The 17,500-nt window shown below is 44.8% G+C and overlaps 1 protein-coding gene across 1 annotated transcript in view; it reads right to left on the bottom strand.

The window, feature by feature from the left end:
• spock1 (SPARC (osteonectin), cwcv and kazal like domains proteoglycan 1) overlaps window positions 1–17,500 on the bottom strand; it is a gene marked incomplete at both ends in the record, with an annotated part of 176,524 nt that overhangs the window by 85,076 nt on the left and 73,948 nt on the right. The window contains one exon of the mRNA XM_080526994.1: window positions 12,654–12,699. Coding sequence (XP_080383120.1) covers window positions 12,654–12,699 — 46 coding nt within the window. The remainder of the gene's footprint in view (window positions 1–12,653; window positions 12,700–17,500) is intronic.

The raw sequence follows: 17,500 nt of genomic DNA, 5'->3' as shown, positions 1-17,500 counted from the left end.
ACACCTCCTTCTCCACACGGCCAAGCTGCCAATAATAGCTGAGACAGAGCAACATTTGGCAACCTGTTTGGCCTTTCTTTTAGACATTGCAGCAATTCTCAGACCCCTCATGGTGCATTTATATACATGGCCCACACATGACCCACACACACACACACACACACACACACACACACACACACACACACACACCTAAACCGACTTCTCTGTCTTAACTGTTCTATTCCAGAGGGTGTTGTACCCAGGTGTTTGCTTCCAACAGTCATACTTCGCATCATCCTCTCTAGCTTTATGTACACACACTCATCCATCATTTAGCGCTTCTGTTTCCTCCCCACAGCCCAAACGACTAAATAGACCTTGGAAATTAGTTTGTGTTGGTGTAGACAGATTGGGGGAGGTCTGATCATGTAGCTAGCCTTTATATACTATATAGCATTTATATACTTTATATATATATATATATATATAAACATATTATTTCTTTCCTTCCTTCTTATTATACAGGAAAAGGAACATTACAGATGTTACATTTAGACTGGCCTGACTCAGTTAAAACTGTTTTGCAGCATGTTCCTATTCTGCATCACAAAAAGACAGAATCACATAACAACACAAAAGGTAAAAGTGGGACCAATCACAGAAGAAAACATCAAGAGCTACACAACACTACAAAGGAAAGGACACTTAGTGGTGTGAGTAAGATGGTAGATAGTTATGTTGGATCTGAAAGAACAATTTAGATGGTAAATGGACTGCACTTATATAGCACCTTTATCGAAAGCACTTTACAACGGCCTCTCATTCACCCATTCACACACCAATGGCGGCAAGCTACCATGCAAGGCGCCGGCCCGCTCACTGAGAGCAATTTGGGGTTGAGTGTCCTGCCCCAGGACACTTCGACATGTGACCAGCCAGGGCTCGAACCGCTGATCTGCCAACCTTACAATCATTAGACGGCGGCTCTACCTCCTGCGCCACAGCCGCATTGGAACGTGAAAGTGCAGTGGTGAGTCCAAGGGGAAGGTTGCTATTGATCTTATAGGCTCAATCTACAGTCTACTCCCTATTTGTTGTGAATTGTATCCCTTGAGATGTTCGTTTAAGTCGTCTGTGTCTGTTTGCTTTCTGTGTTCCTTGTCCTTGTCCTTTATCTGTTCCTTTACCCGGGCTGCGCCCCGGGCCGATGTAAAAGTTGGATGGGGGGGTGCATTATAAATAAAATTAACATAACATAACATAACATAACATAACATAACATAGGCTCTATTATATATAGTATTGCTATTGGTTCAATGATTTCCTTTGAGGTGAGGGACCAAATTGGGAAACAGTATGATATTGCTGAAAGAATGATTCCATGTAGATATGTGTCCGAGACAGTATGTGTCACACCCTCTGCCGGCAGTCTCTCAGGCTACGTTCACACTGCAAGTCATGTGAACTGCCAAACAAAAAAATCGGATCTGTGTAAAAATTCGGAATTGAGCATCAAGACCTGCCGTGTGAACGTAGCCCTAGTCTCTCTCTCTCTCTCTCTCTCTCTCTCTCTCTCTCTCTCTCTCTCTCTCTCTCTCTCTCTCTCTCTCTCTCTCTCTCTCTCTCTCTCTCTCTCTCTCTCTCTCTCTCTCTCTCTCTCTCTCTCTCTCTCTCTCTCTCTCTCTCTCTCTCTCTCTCTCTCTCTCTCTCTCTCTCTCTCTCTCATTACAGGAGTGGCATCAGGTGTGCGGGAGTCAGGTGACCGGCTGTTCACCATTACCTCATCATTAGCCCTGCCATAAAGACCCGGTCCAGCCTTGACCTCTCTGCCAGATCGTAGCTTCAGTTTACACTGTTAGTCGCACTTCCAGCCTTACTCAGATATATCCGTTCCGTCTGTATCTTGTACCCTTGTTTATCTGTGGATAAACAGTACTTGCAGTACCTCCACCTGACTCCTGCAGCTGACTCCTCTCTCCTGCCTGACCCAACCTGCCCTGTCCTCCTGCCTGCATGCCTGTCATACCTGCTTGTCTGCTCAACCTGTCAGTCTGCCTGCCTGTCCACCCCTGCCTGCTTGCCCTGTCCACCCCTGCCTGTCTGCCCTGCTAACCCCTGCCTGTCTGCCCTGCTAACCCCTGCCTGCCTGGTCTGCTCAACCAGCCTGCCCTTGGAGCTCTGCTCCTTCCCCTCATTCCCTCAATAAATAGACCCCAGTCTTTGGGTTTCACCATCTACTGTCTCCCTGTCTGTGTTCTATCTGTCTACTGTCTCCCTGTCTGTGTTCTATCTGTCTACTGTCTCCCTGTCTGTGTTCTATCTGTCTACTGTCTCCTTGTCTGTGTTCTATCTGTCTACTGTCTCCCTGTCTGTGTTCTATCTGTCTACTGTCTCCCTGTCTGTGTTCTATCTGTCTACTGTCTCCCTGTCTGTGTTCTATCTGTCTACTGTCTCCTTGTCTGTGTTCTATCTGTCTACTGTCTCCCTGTCTGTGTTCTATCTGTCTACTGTCTCCCTGTCTGTGTTCTATCTGTCTACTGTCTCCCTGTCTGTGTTCTATCTGTCTACTGTCTCCCTGTCTGTGTTCTATCTGTCTACTGTCTCCTTGTCTGTGTTCTGTGCTTGGGTTCACCTGTCTGACCATTTCTGATGTAGTTACGGCTTTCCTATTTCTCTCCCCTCACAGTCAGTGGTGTGTCTTGACTGTGACATTGGGAAACCCTTTATGCTATCCCTGTATTACAAATGGGAGCAGTTTAGCAATGAACGTCCGCAGAGTTGGAGACATGGTGGTTTGAATGAAGGATGAAAAAGCCGGGCGGAGAATTAGCTCGTTAGTGGATCCCTCTCATAATGGTTCGCCGCTGGGCGCAAGAGGCAGATAAAGTGATAGAAATGAGAAATGAGAGAACATTAAGAGGAGAGAATGTAATAACAACCAAACCAGGTTGTTAAAATATTAATGCCCATGCAGAGTATTTTCTCCCTCCTCCCCCCAGCCTTCACACTCACTCTGCTGTTGGCTACTGTGTGTGTGTGTGTGTGTGTGTGTGTGTCTTCTTTGCGTGCGTGTGCGTGCATGTGTGTGCATGTGTCTTCTGTGCATGCGTGTGCGTGTCTGCCTTGTGTGTGCGTGCATGCGTGTGGGCATGTATGTGTCTGCCGTGCATGCATGTGTGCATGCGTGTGTGTCTCTGCCGTGTGTGTGTGTCTCTGCCATGTGTGTGTGTTTCTGCCATGTGTGTGTGTTTCTGCCATGTGTGTGTGTCTCTGCCATGTGTGTGTGTTTCTGCCATGTGTGTGTGTTTCTGCCATGTGTGTGTGTCTCTGCCATGTGTGGAGAAGGCGGTGCTTCTTGTACCCATGAGCTGGATACTGTCTGTTTTACAGTATTGATACTGTATCTGTCAATTCACTGTAATCATCATTTGGTGTGAATAACATCCTATGTGTAGGCATAACTGGTTGTTGGCTCAGCGCTACTGTAACTGACTGCTTTCATAATGTCAAAATGCACTGATAGTATTTATGTCCTTTAGATATTGTATATTTATGTGGACATAAATAAAGCATTTAAAATGTGTGTGTGTGTTCCAGTGCAGGTGTTTTTCTGCTGTATACAGTAAGGAGACGTCCGCCCTTCAACCTTCTCTCCTGCAGCAACGTCAACATTCATAATTCATCTAAAGAAGAAATCCATCTGCAAACATAATGGAGAGAATACAAAGAAAGAAAGAAGGAACCAGAGAGGAAGGAGGAGGTGGCTCGGCGACTGAAGCCCAATGCACACAGCGTGCGATTTCTGTTGCACGACAACTTCCATTGTTGTCATGAATGGAATCGAATTTTCGCCGTGCGATTAAAATCGGGGCTGTGTGCATTGGGATGCGATTTTCTCATAGACTTCCATTCAAACTTCCATCCAAAATGGAATGTTGACGTGCAACAGAAATCGCACGCTGTGTGCATTGGCCTTGAAGGGAGAAGAACGAAGGAAGAAGGGAGAGGAAGAGGAAGAGGAAGAGGGGAGGACAGAAACAAAGGGGATGTGTGTGGAAACAAAGACATGAAGGTTTGGTAAATTGCCTGTATTCCACTCCTGACTTCTACTCAAGTGAACAAAACAAAGGGAGGGATAGCAAAAAAAAAAAGAAAAGAAAAAAAAACTAATTTAATCACCAGTTCAAACAACAAAGAGAACAATGATTTAGTAACATCAACAAACAGCGACGGTTGCATTAATTCAATGTTTAACACAAGTGTCCTGGTTAGAGTTCTGCTATGGCCTAGATTCACACCGAGCAGAGACACAATACTGCCGCTTGGGAGAACACCAAGGAAACCAGGACTCTACATGAGGAATGTATGTCAACAACAGCATCTAATATTCCTCATTTAAAAAAAGAATAGAAAGAACAACTCTGCCCCAGAGTAATTACAGTTGGGTTCTGCGATCGAAGGGGGGGTGGGGGGTGGGGGGGGTGGCAGTGAGGTGAGCAACATAATATTTCAGCAAACCCAGTCTATAAACTCTGATTTTACATGGAGGTAATTGTTTTGGAATGTTGGCCTACTGTGCTGATTGGGACTGTAGTCTGTGCTCTGCTCTTTATAAACCGATTATCGTCACAGTGAGATCTTCACTTCCCACTTCAACACCCCTCTAATTGTAAATAGATACAGTCTTGTGCCCGTCTCTGAAAACGTCATCAATCTTCTGTAAACATCGAATTGTTCACAGAGCAATATCTAGACCAGTCGATTGGTCACTAGTGAGACTGTGATGGGATTGTAGTCAATAATCGAGCACCTTGATTCGTTTTCCCGTCAGTCTCAACGGGTCTGATTGGTCTCCAGGGGCGGCCATTGATTGGTGGGTCAGAGGCAGATTGGCAGGTTGTGCTCTGTGCTAGAATCCTATTGGACACATTGATCTCTTATCCTTGAGTCACTGCCTGAGGTACAGTAATTGGTACTGAAATAATGAGGATTTGCTTTGATTAATGTATGCGTGTGTGTGTGTGTGTGTGTGTGTGCAGGGCTGGACTGGGACAAAAATTAGGCCCTGGCATTTTTGGCCCAGACAGGCCCACCCCAATCAGTCGGACCACACCCACCAGCACAAAAATACTTCCCTTATATACTCGTCTTATATACTGTGCTGTACAGTCATATGACAAACTGTAGTATTCCCCCAAACCACTACAAAGACGACTACATACAGTAAGCAATGGTACCAGTGCAAGTAGACCAGTGTACTCAGTGATCAGATTCCAGAGCGAATTTACGAACGCAGCCTTGTTGTTCTAGATTTTTTTTTCCATTATCAACCTATCATTGCGCTTTAGAGTAAAACAAAGCACACAACTGTCGCGTCTATCTTTTCATGGCAACTCTACATTGTGATTTACAAGGGATATTAACTAAAATTAAGTAATATTATTACTTGGTTACATTTTGCAATTGATCCGCGGTACACATGCGTGCCGAACCGTGGGGGGCGATCCGTTACACCCCTAACAGCTACCTATATTTTTCTTCCCGGGTCAACGGTTACAGGCTGACTCGGCCCGCTTCTTCTGTATCCTCTCTATCCTCTGTATCTGTACCCTGCTCCCGCTTCTCCCTGCTAGCCTCCTCTTCAACCTGTTGCTGTTGCTGCTGTGGTAAACTTGAGGGTGCAGCAAACATGTCCCTAATGTTTACACATTTGGCAGCATCTGCCTCGAGTTTCTTTTAGTTTTTCTCCCTAAGTTTTTCCCAGCCTCCCTTCCGTTTTAGTGTGCTTTTGCGCTCCATCTCTCTCAGTATCTATCTAGTAACTATCCAGGCTAACTAAATTTATTTTGCCGGCCGGCTTGGCCCAAAACTACCGCGAAACTGAGACGGAGGTCTGGTGCTGCGTGCGTGCGTGACCCCTGACCCCCCCCCCCCCCCCCTTCTCTCTGTTGATTGGGCCAGCCCAGTGTCTGTATAGAAAATGGGCCAATGGGCCGCTGTCCCTGATTTATGGGCCGTGCAATGGTAGCTTCCGATTTATGGGCCGTTCGATGGTAGCTTTCGGCCGGGCCGGCTGGTAAAAAAAAAAAAAAAAAAAAAAAAACTTTTATTTTTATTTTTTATTTTGCCGGTCGGCTCGGCCCAAAACTACCGCGGCCCACCGGGCAAATGCCCGGTATGCCAGATGGCCAGTCCAGCCCTGGGTGTGTGTGTGTGTGTGTGTGTGTGTGTGTGTGTGTGTGTGTGTGTGTGTGTGTGTGTGTGTATGTGTGTGTGTGTGTGTGTGTGTGTGTGTGTGTGTGTGTGTGTGTGTGTGTGTGTCTGTGTCTGTGTATCTTGATCTAGTGAAATAATTATAAATCTCTTTCTCTCTCTCCCAATCGGTCATTGTATAGTGCAAATGAAGTAAATACACACACACACACACACACACACGCACACACACACACACAAACACACACACACACACACACACACACACACATACACAGACACACACACAGACACAGACACTCAGTGGGTTGAATCCAGATCACAGCCTAATTAGCCAATTATAGCCAGGGCTCAAGTACAGGGCTCTGTACCATCTTAATGAAACTGTGTGCCTCGCTACCCTCCCCTCCAACCATCCACATCGCTCTTCCTCTCTCTCACTCAATTGCTATTCAAAAGGTTCTCTATCGACAGGGCCAGAGATCCTTTAACCGCTGCCAAAACGTAATAAAAGAGCACAACGGAGGCTTTCCTCTGTGGAGTGTTGACTGAATCTTTTTTTTTTTTTTGTCTCTTCAGACTGGACTCTCATTGATCTGCACACTAGGAGCCAATTGCATCGCCTAACTAACTCAGGATAGTGCACAGTGTGAGCAACTTATGGCAAAGTCCATTCAACGAGGTAATGCACCATGTGTGTGTGTGTGTGTGTGTGTGTGTGTGTGTGTGTGTGTGTGTGTGTGTCTGTGTCTGTGTCTGTGTGTCAATTGAGAGGGAGGGAGAGAGAGACAGAGAGAGAGAGAGAGAGAGACATTGAAACCATGACACACACACACACACACACTCACACGCACACACGCACAGTGCGGCATGGAGAGAGTGGTGGGCGTCCTACAGAAGTGTACATTGTCTCCTTCACTCTCCTCTACACTGTAGTGGACACAGTAGTTCCATTTGAATAAAACTTTACACAGAAAAGCTTCTACACTCACGCTGTACAGAAGAAAAGGCCATACTTTCACTTTGAGTGAGGTTGACCTGCTCAAGGGGGAGTTAACCTCCCTCTGTAAATGTGGGCTTTAGCATAGCTCAGACATAGCTTGTACTGTACATGTCGGAATAGAACGGGGAGCATAATCAGAGGAGAACCTGCGTTTCTCCCTCTCCACACACACACACACCACACACATGCCATGCACGCACGCGCACGCACACGCGCACACACACACACACACACACACACACACTTCATTCACACTGTAGTTTATTGTACTGGCTTACCTCTACCCCTTTCCTCAACACCTCCTTTATCACCCTCTGCTATTCCCCTTGTTTCTCCCTTGCCTCTCTCTTTCCCTCTCTCCCTCTCTTCTTCTCTTCTTCTACTTCGTATACACACACACACACACACACTATCTGTGATCGGGGACCTTGGGAACAGACGGCTATCTCAAGGCCAGCAGGAGCCTCTATCGGTGATGAATGTGCCATGTCATAGTTTTAGCGTCCTCGTGGTTACTGCTGAACAATGTGTGTGTGTGTGTGTGTGTGTGTGTGTGTGTGTATGTGCGCGTGTGTGCGTGTGTGTGCATGTGTGCACGAGGGAGAGAATTTTTCATTCAAGTTCTCCTTTATTCGGAACACATCATATTCCATTGACACCATTCTAGACATCATCTGTATCATCCCTGTGAGGGACGAGGGTTAACATTTCAGAACAAGACCACCATCATTTTCAAGAGCACACAAGATATTTGGCAATCCCCAGGTACTCACAAATACCATGCTGTACATAGCTATCACTATCATGTTTTATATCACTATTTGCACTTCTGGTTAGATGCTAAACTGAATTTCGTTGTCTGGTACTTGTACTCTGCAATGAAAATAAAATGTAATCTAATCTAACCTAATCGGCCAAAGTGTCCCATCTGAATTTAAGTGAACTTCATTATGATTGATCCATATGCATTAATAAATCCAAATATTAATCTCGTAGAAAGACACTTAGAAACTATGAAGCATAAAGTAATACTATTGGCAAAAAGTGTCAAATCCCTATTGGCCAAAAGTGTCAAATCCCAGAGACACGACACAAGAGGGTGGTGAATCCTCCTGAAAAGAGTCACGCAGAACCTCCCAATACAGGCCCAGGTCAGGGGCGCTGGGTCCTTAGAGTATCCAGTATGCTAGAGTCCAGGGCAGCCCACTGCTGGGGGGCCAGGTTAGTCCTTGAATTATCCATGGTCACCCTCCTCTCTGGGAGATGGAAGGAAAATCCTGCGTTTGAGTTGTACGACTGTCTGTTGGAGATTGAAAAAGAAAGCGCTAGGGGGCGTCCTTTGGGATGGGGCGAAACTAGACCTGATCGTGGCCCCCTTCTCCCTCTCATGTGAGAAAGAGAGAGATATATATGGGAGAGAGAGAGAGAGAGAGAGAGAGAGAGAGAGAGAGATGAGAGAGAGAGAGAGAGAGAGAGAGAGAGAGAAGAGAGAGAGAGAGAGACAGAGACAGAGAGACACAGAGAGCGAGAGACGCACTGACTCACTTTTCTACTCCGCTTAGTTTTTCTCTGGGGCATATACTTGGTCTAGAGAACATCACAGGAATAGCTCAAACTACTCCCATAGGAATGTCAAAAAGAACGAGCCTATGAAAGTATTTTGTCTTCCGGTCCCAAACAGGCGCGCTCAGCAGTAGAACAAAGGACTTGTGTCCTGTGCCAGGGGCCTCCAACCTCGGATACTTGAAGCGCTGCTTTCCAGGTTTTGTGATTTTGTTAGTGACGCCTGTCATGGATGTGATTAACATTTTGTGCCAATAAAGACCATTTTAAATGACAAAATGATCTTTCCAACCCTGTATGCTCTCTCTCTCTCTCTCTCTCTCTCTCTCTCTCCTCTCTCTCCTCTCTCTCTCTCTCTCTCTCTTCTCTCTCTCTCTCTCTCTCTCTCTCTCTCTCTCTCTCTCTCTTCTCTCTCTCTCTCTCTCTCTCTCTCTCTCTCTCTCTCTCTCTCTCTCATTCTATCTTTTTTCGCCCTCTCCTCTCACCGCAGGTGTGTGGTGTTATCTCTCCTACCACGTCTACTGATCCTCAGCGACTCTGACTGATCAGAGAAACCAGCCGCAGGCTCACACGCTAATGACTCAAATACCCCAGTACCACCTCTACAGAAGCCCCTTCATCACCCCAGTACCAGCTCTACTGAAGCCCTTCATCACCCCAGTACCAGCTCTACTGAAACCCTTCATCACCCCAGTACCACCTCTACTGAAGCCCTTCATCACCCCAGTACCACCTCTACTGAAGCCCTTCATCACCCCAGTACCACCACTGAAGCCCTTCATCACCCCAGTACCACCTCTACTGAAGCCCTTCATCACCCCAGTACCACCACTGAAACCCTCATCACCCCAGTACCACCACTGAAGCCCTTCATCACCCCCAGTACACACCACTACAGAAGCCCTTCATCACCCCAGTACCACCTCTACTGAAGCCCTTCATCACCCCAGTACCACCTCTACTGAAACCCTTCATCACCCCAGTACCAACCTCTACTGAAACCCTTCATCACCCCAGTACCACCACTGAAGCCCTTCTTCACCCTGTAGGGCCTTATAGAATGGCAATACAACACAGAGGTTTGGCAAGGAAATGTATTGTTAACAGCAAAGCATAACGCAATATTAATAATCTGACTCCAAGTAATTTAATTAACACTATGTCCAAAGAATTGTTGAGTTCATGCTGATTAATGCAAAAATTGTCATGTTACAATGAATCCAATTAGGCTTTAATAATACAGTAAACGTGCAAAATTATTACAAGGCAATCCACCATAGAAGAAAAATGTCACATTGGTAACAATTCCAATGTATGGTAATTATTCATCCAACAATTCATGTTAAATTATTATATATATACACACTGGTCAAAAAAGGGAACACTTAATCATCAGAGTATAACACCAAGTCAATTAAACTTCTATGATATTGATCTGTCCAGTTAGGAAGCGTAAACGATTGTTAATCAATTTCACCTGTTTTGGTGCAAATGAAAGCGACAAAAGGTGGACAGGAGAGGCAACAGCAAGACAACCCCCAAAAAGGAAATGGTTTTGCAGGTCATGGCCACAGACCATTTCTCTCTCCTTATCCTTCCTGACAGATTTTTCTCTAGTTTTGCATTTTGCTAGTGCCCTTGTCACTACTGGTAGTATGAGGCGGTACTCGCAGCAACTTGCAGAAGAATTGATGTCTGCCCCTTTGTTCCCAGTACCAACACTCCATCAGCTGATAAAAACATGACTGATCAACTGTTTTGCTGAGGATTTCATGACACGCCAAGACTGTCCTGTGTTACTACCATGGAGCTAGGAGGGCCAAAATAGACTACCTAACCCTAACATCTAATATCTTCCAAGCAATCATTAAGAGAAGCTAAATTGGATGAATCATGGGGTTTAATGGGAAGATATAACTGGGTGTCATCGGCATAACCGTGAAAGGAAATATTGTGTTTACGGATAATCTGGCCTAGTGGAAGAATACAATTGTGTGAATAAAAGTGTGCCTAAAATTGTGAGAATAAAATTGTGCCTAAAATGAAGCCTTGTGTCACACAAAAGTTGACTTGGTCTGAGGAAGAGACACACTTTCCTAGACCAACAGAGAACTGTCTTCCTGAGACACTTTTAGGCAATGTCTGTAATCCCTACACAATATCTAAGGAGGTTTATTAAACTGAATACCGACCTGAATCAGCTGCTAAATGTGTGACTTCAACACTAGGACAGCCATGGCTATTTCACCTACTATTAGAGCCGACTTGGGGGTCTCTTTTAGTTTCCCTCTTTAGAATGTTAATCTGCTGCTCATGGCTGTAGAGTACAGTGCTATGACAGGGGCGAAAAGATTTGACCTTTTCAAATAAAACATTTCTATCCAGACAGTTAGTCAGTTGATTATAGACGACCTTCACTAGAACCTTGGATAAAAAGAGGAGTTTAGAAATGGGTCCACGCTTGGCAATATAAGAAACGGCTGAAGAAGAGCATGCTTCAAGTAAGCGTTTCATCTGATACCGGAACAAATTAACCTAAGTAACATTAAGGTCATGCATGAGAGGGATGATCTGGTCTCTTATATTTACAATCTTCTTAATAAAGAATTGCAAGAAGTATTCACATTCTTTGGAGAACGGTTGGATCTTCAATTCTGTCAACAGTACTAAAAGGTATTCTTGGATTAGCAGAGTTCTCAGAGATCACATTACAGATCCATGTTTCTCTTGCTTTCTATACAGAAGCATTCAATTCCTTCATTAGATCCTTCAAACAAATGTGGAAAACACTACTATTAAAGTCTACAGGCTTTCCATCCTGGTCTCATCAAGGTTAGACTAACAGAAACTCGCTCAACAAATTCAGCCCTCCCGGCTCGCCAGATCCAGATATGGCCGAGGCACACGGGAAGCGGCATATTGGCCGGCCGCTTCCGAGGGGGGTATAGGAGTATTTCTGGACTAGGATCCGTCGCGCAACACCGCCCCCGTCTGGTGCTGGAGTAACGGTACTGGGCTCGAGGAGCCAGTCAGCCTAGTCTGCCTGGCGGCCTCCTCTGGGACTGCCGGCCACGGGGTCGGGCGGCGGATCCTTCGCAATAGGCAGGGGATAATTGGATGCTAAGTTGGGTTAAATTGGCTACCAAATTGGGTGAAAAGGGGATAAAATCTGAAAAACAAATTTTAAAAAAAACAAAAAAACAAATTCAGCCCTGCACCCAGAATCTCTCTTTATCTGCTCTCCTCATCACTCACTCCCTCCCTCTGCAACTCTTTCCTTCAACCCCCCCACCCCCCACACACTCACCCCCTGCCTCTAAATTGACACCTGCCCATCACTCTGTCATTCACATTTACCCTGTCATTCACCCTCACTCACTCTCCCTCTTTCTCTCTCTGTTCACCCCTTCCACTCCCCCTGCCCTACGTCAGCCCTCCCTCTCTCTGAATATCGACCTGTTGGCCCTGCAGCAGAAGCTGTGATCAATAGAGTGAAATGAAGATTCCACTGTGTGATAGGGGCCTTTTTTATCTGATTTATCTAGGAGAGGAGCGAGAGGGAGGTAGGCAGCTGGAACCACAGAGGAGGAGACGAAAGGAGGGGGTCGTTGATGATCTTAAATAAGTGGTTTTTAAAGGGTGGAGGATATTTACACACCCATCCTCTGCCTCACCCCAACACACTTCTATCACTATAGCAACCCGCACACACCAATCCAATACTCTGTGCCTCAATGGGGGAGGTCACATTGTTGGCAAAGCATTTGCACACACATGTACATGTACATGTACATGCGCACACACGCGCGCACACACACACACACACACACACACACACACACACACACACACACATACACATACACACCTCCCTGCTTCTCATTGGTCTTACCTTGGTCGAGGGGCTTGACAGTACCCCAGCTTTTGAAGTAATCATCCTGAAATAAGAACACAGCAACATGGAAAGGGTTAAATATATGCCAATGGCTGCCAGAGGGCAAACATAATGTGCAATTACTGAGGGTAGAGAACAGCGCCTAAAAACAAAGCATCCCAGGTCACACAGTCTGAATGGAATCAGTGCGATCATATTATTTGATTAAGATGTTTTGCTTAAATCTCAACACAGCCTGTTTCACGATGCAGAAAACAGTTCCATTTTCCACCCTGTTATCACCCAGGCCATCAGCCAGTCAGCTGTAGTGAGTTAAGAGGGACAGGCTCAAAGAGAGAGATGGGTACTCTGATCCACTCCTCTGACTATCAGATCGCTCTGATTTGACATGCCAGCATCACAGAGAAGTAGCCCTGGATTACACTCTTTAGATGAGATCGGCTTTTAAAAAACCAACAGACTATTCACCCGGCGTCACCAGCAATTAGCCGCGCAAGCAAATGTTTGAAGTTAAATACTCATTAGCCGGCTTTGCTCCGAACACGATTTCGTTCTTCTTTTTTTTCTTCTGAGGGCCACACTGATATGTAATTACGTTAAAATCGCGGCATAATGAAAGACCGTCACGTCGGGAAAAATTAGCCATTGCTCTGAATTTAATTAGTGCATAGCGGTGAATTGCTTTACACGCTCATAATTGGGAGTTTAGCAAACAGATGCAGCACTTTGGAAAGTGTGACTTGTGGCAGAGGCAGATCCAATAAAGCCGTGGTGAGATGAAGGAGGTAGTGAGATGATGGGACTGGTAGGAGCAGATCACTCAGCAGCAGCCAGTGATGAAGGAGACCTTCGCTGCTCAAGTCGTTTCTCTTCAAACAAGACATCCTCATAGGACCACATCAATCCTAGATACTCACTGACACTCACTTGCCATCACAATACACAACACAGATTATAACCACATTACATAGGCATGTAAATTAAATTGTAAACTGTAAATGAAATATTGCAGATCAGAGAATATGTGATGTGAGATTAAGAAAGTGCAGATTATAAGATTTCAGATGATGTGTCATACATTGAAATCTGAAAATGGTTAAAGAAGATATGCTTATTTGAATGCCAGTACACCTCAAACCAAATACCGGAGAAACTCTTAATCAAAACACAGGCAAAACAGCTGCTAGTAGCTAGCAGCTAAAAAGGAATATCGCTATGAACATCTAACTACATGTTTAGCACATCACAACATGCTGATAGAACATCAACATTCTAATAATACATAATTACACATACTGTAATTAGATGTTAACACAGTCCTGGCTTTTGAACACGTCTTAAAACGTAAGTTTGTCACGCATCACTTACCCAGTAGCCAGATGGCAGACGATACAGTTATCCAATTCACAAGTATTTAATCATCCTAAAACTGTTGTTTGTAATATATCGAGCGGGCACTAAACTTTCGTAATGTGAGAGAGAGAAACAGAAAACAGTTATTTATTTATTTTTGTACATTTATAAGCTTTTTGGTCATTTGCGCAACTTCAGAATTGCCGACATGCAACCTTTTCACCAGACCGTGTCATGAATGAATGAATGAAAGGTCTTTATTGTCATTGATATAGTACAGGTACCATACAACGAAATTTGGGAGGGGGGGCTCCCCTGGTGCTAGGAAAAAAAACTAAAAACAAGAAGGGAAAAGAGCTGGTTTACATAAATAAAGGCTATGTACACTATCCACTATACTATACTATACAAATAAAACACTGTGCTGTACTCTATGCTATGCTATACATATCCTAACATTTCCTATCTCTGAACCTTATGTACCCGAGGGTTGTCATATTGCACATAGTGTTATTGCACATTCATTTAAAGTGTCGCAGTTTGCAGGTTTGAAATGTTCACAGTTGTGTTTCAGTATTGCACTTGATTACAATCTAGTAGCTGCCATCAAATTGTCTAGATTGTCCAGGGCCTAGAACCTAGGGGCCCTATTATGCACTTCTTAACTTGCCGTCTTAAGTCTTAATTAAGACGCACCGCCAGGTTAAGACCTACCGCCACCCTTATTATGCGCTTCATACGCGCTACTGCTATTATGCAGGTGTCCCTAGGCGCCCACACATAACACGTAAGACTCCCGTGCATATATTACTCATTGTGGGAGTGTTCATATGTTAATGAAGTGCGTTAGGCGCCCCTGCTATTATGCGATCTGAGTTTGCGCCTAGCGCTAAGAAGTGGTTTGAAAAGTTCTTAGGCGCTAGACTTCATGCACGTTTTCAAACACGGCCGCTGCTACTTCTTCCCACGCCTGTTTCACCACCTCGGCTCGGGGAGGATTTCGCGCCGTTCCAAAGATTGCGAACTGACGAGCCTTTTGACCTCATGCACGAGCTTGTTACTTTCTTCTGCAGAGAAGCGCGCTGACCTCCTTCTTAGGACTTCCATAATAGCATAGCGCTAATGACTTAACGCAGCCAGTTCTTAAAGGGAATGGCACCTGGCACGCTGATTGGGTTGATTGAGAAGACGCCCAAAACACACCCATGACTAATATCTGGGCTTAGCGCCGGGTTTTAGGCGCCCACTACCGCACGCATAATAGCAAAGTGGCCTTGACCACGCCTCCACGTCTTAAGTTTAGATCTACCGCCTCGTCTTATTGCTTAAGACTTATGAAGTGCATAATAGGGCCCAGGTCTTTGCTGTGTTCAGGGCCTGAATGGCCCTGGGGTAGAAGCTGAGCTTCAGTCTATTTGTCCTTGCGGACATGGTCCTGAACCGCCTGTCCGAGGGCAGCCGAACAAAGTGTTCGTTCCCAGGGTGGGATGGGTCTCTGGAGATCTTGGAGGCCTTCCTGAGGCAGCGTGTGTTGTACAGCTCTTCCAGAGAGGGGAGGGGGGCGCCGGTGATCTTCTGGGCCGATCTCACGACTCTCTGTAGCGCTTTCCTCTCTGCGGCTGTGCAGCTGGAGAACCACACGCAGATGCAGTAGGTGAGGATGCTCTCCACTGTGCAGCGGTAGAAGGTCACAAGCAGCTCCTGTCTGAGGTGGTATTTCCTGAGGACTCTCAGGAAGTAGAGCCGCTGTTGTGCCTTCTTGATGATGGCTGCTGTGTTGGTCTTCCAGGACAGGTCATATGTTCTGTGTGAACGTGTTATCTGGCTGTGCTGGCAGGCAAATACAGAAGGCAGAATGCTGATATGAGGAGGTTGGTAGGGTGGTGGAGGCATGAACTTGTCCTAAGCTTAACCACCAGAAATCAGAAAGTTATATATCCATAACCATACGCCATATCCATAACCATCTGAAGTTGTATGACAGTCTAGTGAAAAGGTCCGGATGTCGGCAATTCTCAAATCTCGCAAATGACCAAAAAGATTACAAGAGTTTAAGTGTTGAAGAGCCCACTCAATATAACCAATATAAGAAATAACAGTTTTAGGATCACTGAATACAATTATAATGTAATACATATACAATTATAATACAATTATAATTTGTGAATTGGATTCACTGTATCGCCTGCCATCCTGCTTCAGGCTACTGGGTTAGTGCTTGTAAACAAACATACTTTTTAGGATGTGTTCAAGAGCAAGGACTGTGTGATCATCTAATTATGTTAGGTAGTAGTGGGGATTACTCACCGAATCCATTGCATTACAATATTTGGGCAAGTGTGTCATTGATTTTCAACAATGTTGACATTTATTTCCATTTTTCTGAATAAAAGTCAGATTGTCGGTTGCAGACTTGTTCCCCCTTTCAACATGAAGTGGCTAATCCCCGTCTCCTACTTCCATTCAGCCATTGAGGTTATGATGAATGGTTTTCTGACACACACTCCTTAGAAAGCACTCTCTGAGTCATAGTTAATCAAAAAAGAAAATAATGTATTAAACTAAGGTTGACTTTTCCTTGTGCAATACGTCCTGTACCTTTGCGATAAATCCTGTGCAATGCGTTGTGCGGTTGGAAACATTATCAGCTCCACCATAAACCTAACAACAGGGCTCTCAAGTCTCACGCATTGGGCGTGAGACAAGGTGTAGCATGTGAACGGGTTGAAATGCGTGTGAGCCCTGTAACAAACACACATTACGATCACCTATATAAAGCCATCCTACCAGGTGCAATCACTCACGGTAATTAGCTCAGTATCAGGTAGGTGACCAATCCCTACATCCTTAAAGGTACATACATGACAAAATCAAAAAGGTAAACTAAACATTTCATATACATATTTCATAATATTCAACACATAAAGTAAACACACAATATCTCATTAATAGATGTTCTTAATCAAACTCAAAAAGCCTTAATATGGCTCCAACACACCAGCTGCCATCACATATACATACATACTGTACATCCATCCATCCATCCATCCAGACAGACAGACAGACAGACAGACATACATACATACATACATACCATACATACATACATACTGTACATACATACATACATACATACCATACATACATACATACTGTACATACATACATACATACAGTATACTGACTCCTACAGGACATATCAATCATACATACATACAGTATATAGACTCCTACATGTATCAGAGCTGTGACAGTTACATGGTAAAAAAAAACAAAAACACAAAAATGATATAAAGTAATGATAATGAACAATTGTTTTTCTACCCTCCACTATCAAACTATCTCCATCTGCTCCCAGCGGGAGTGGGTAAGGCGCTCCTCTCACTTTCACGATCATGTGGCACGTCTGTGTTTTTCTCTCCTACCAGATGTTCTTGCTTTCCGTTAATAAATACATTAATGTTGTAGGCCTGTGTTAGTTCTTCAGTGAG

Source organism: Nansenia antarctica (genome assembly GCF_963989245.1).
Source record: "Nansenia antarctica genome assembly, chromosome: 3".
Taxonomy (NCBI): domain Eukaryota; kingdom Metazoa; phylum Chordata; class Actinopteri; order Argentiniformes; family Microstomatidae; genus Nansenia; species Nansenia antarctica.
This window is presented reverse-complemented; position numbering and strand designations above follow the sequence as displayed.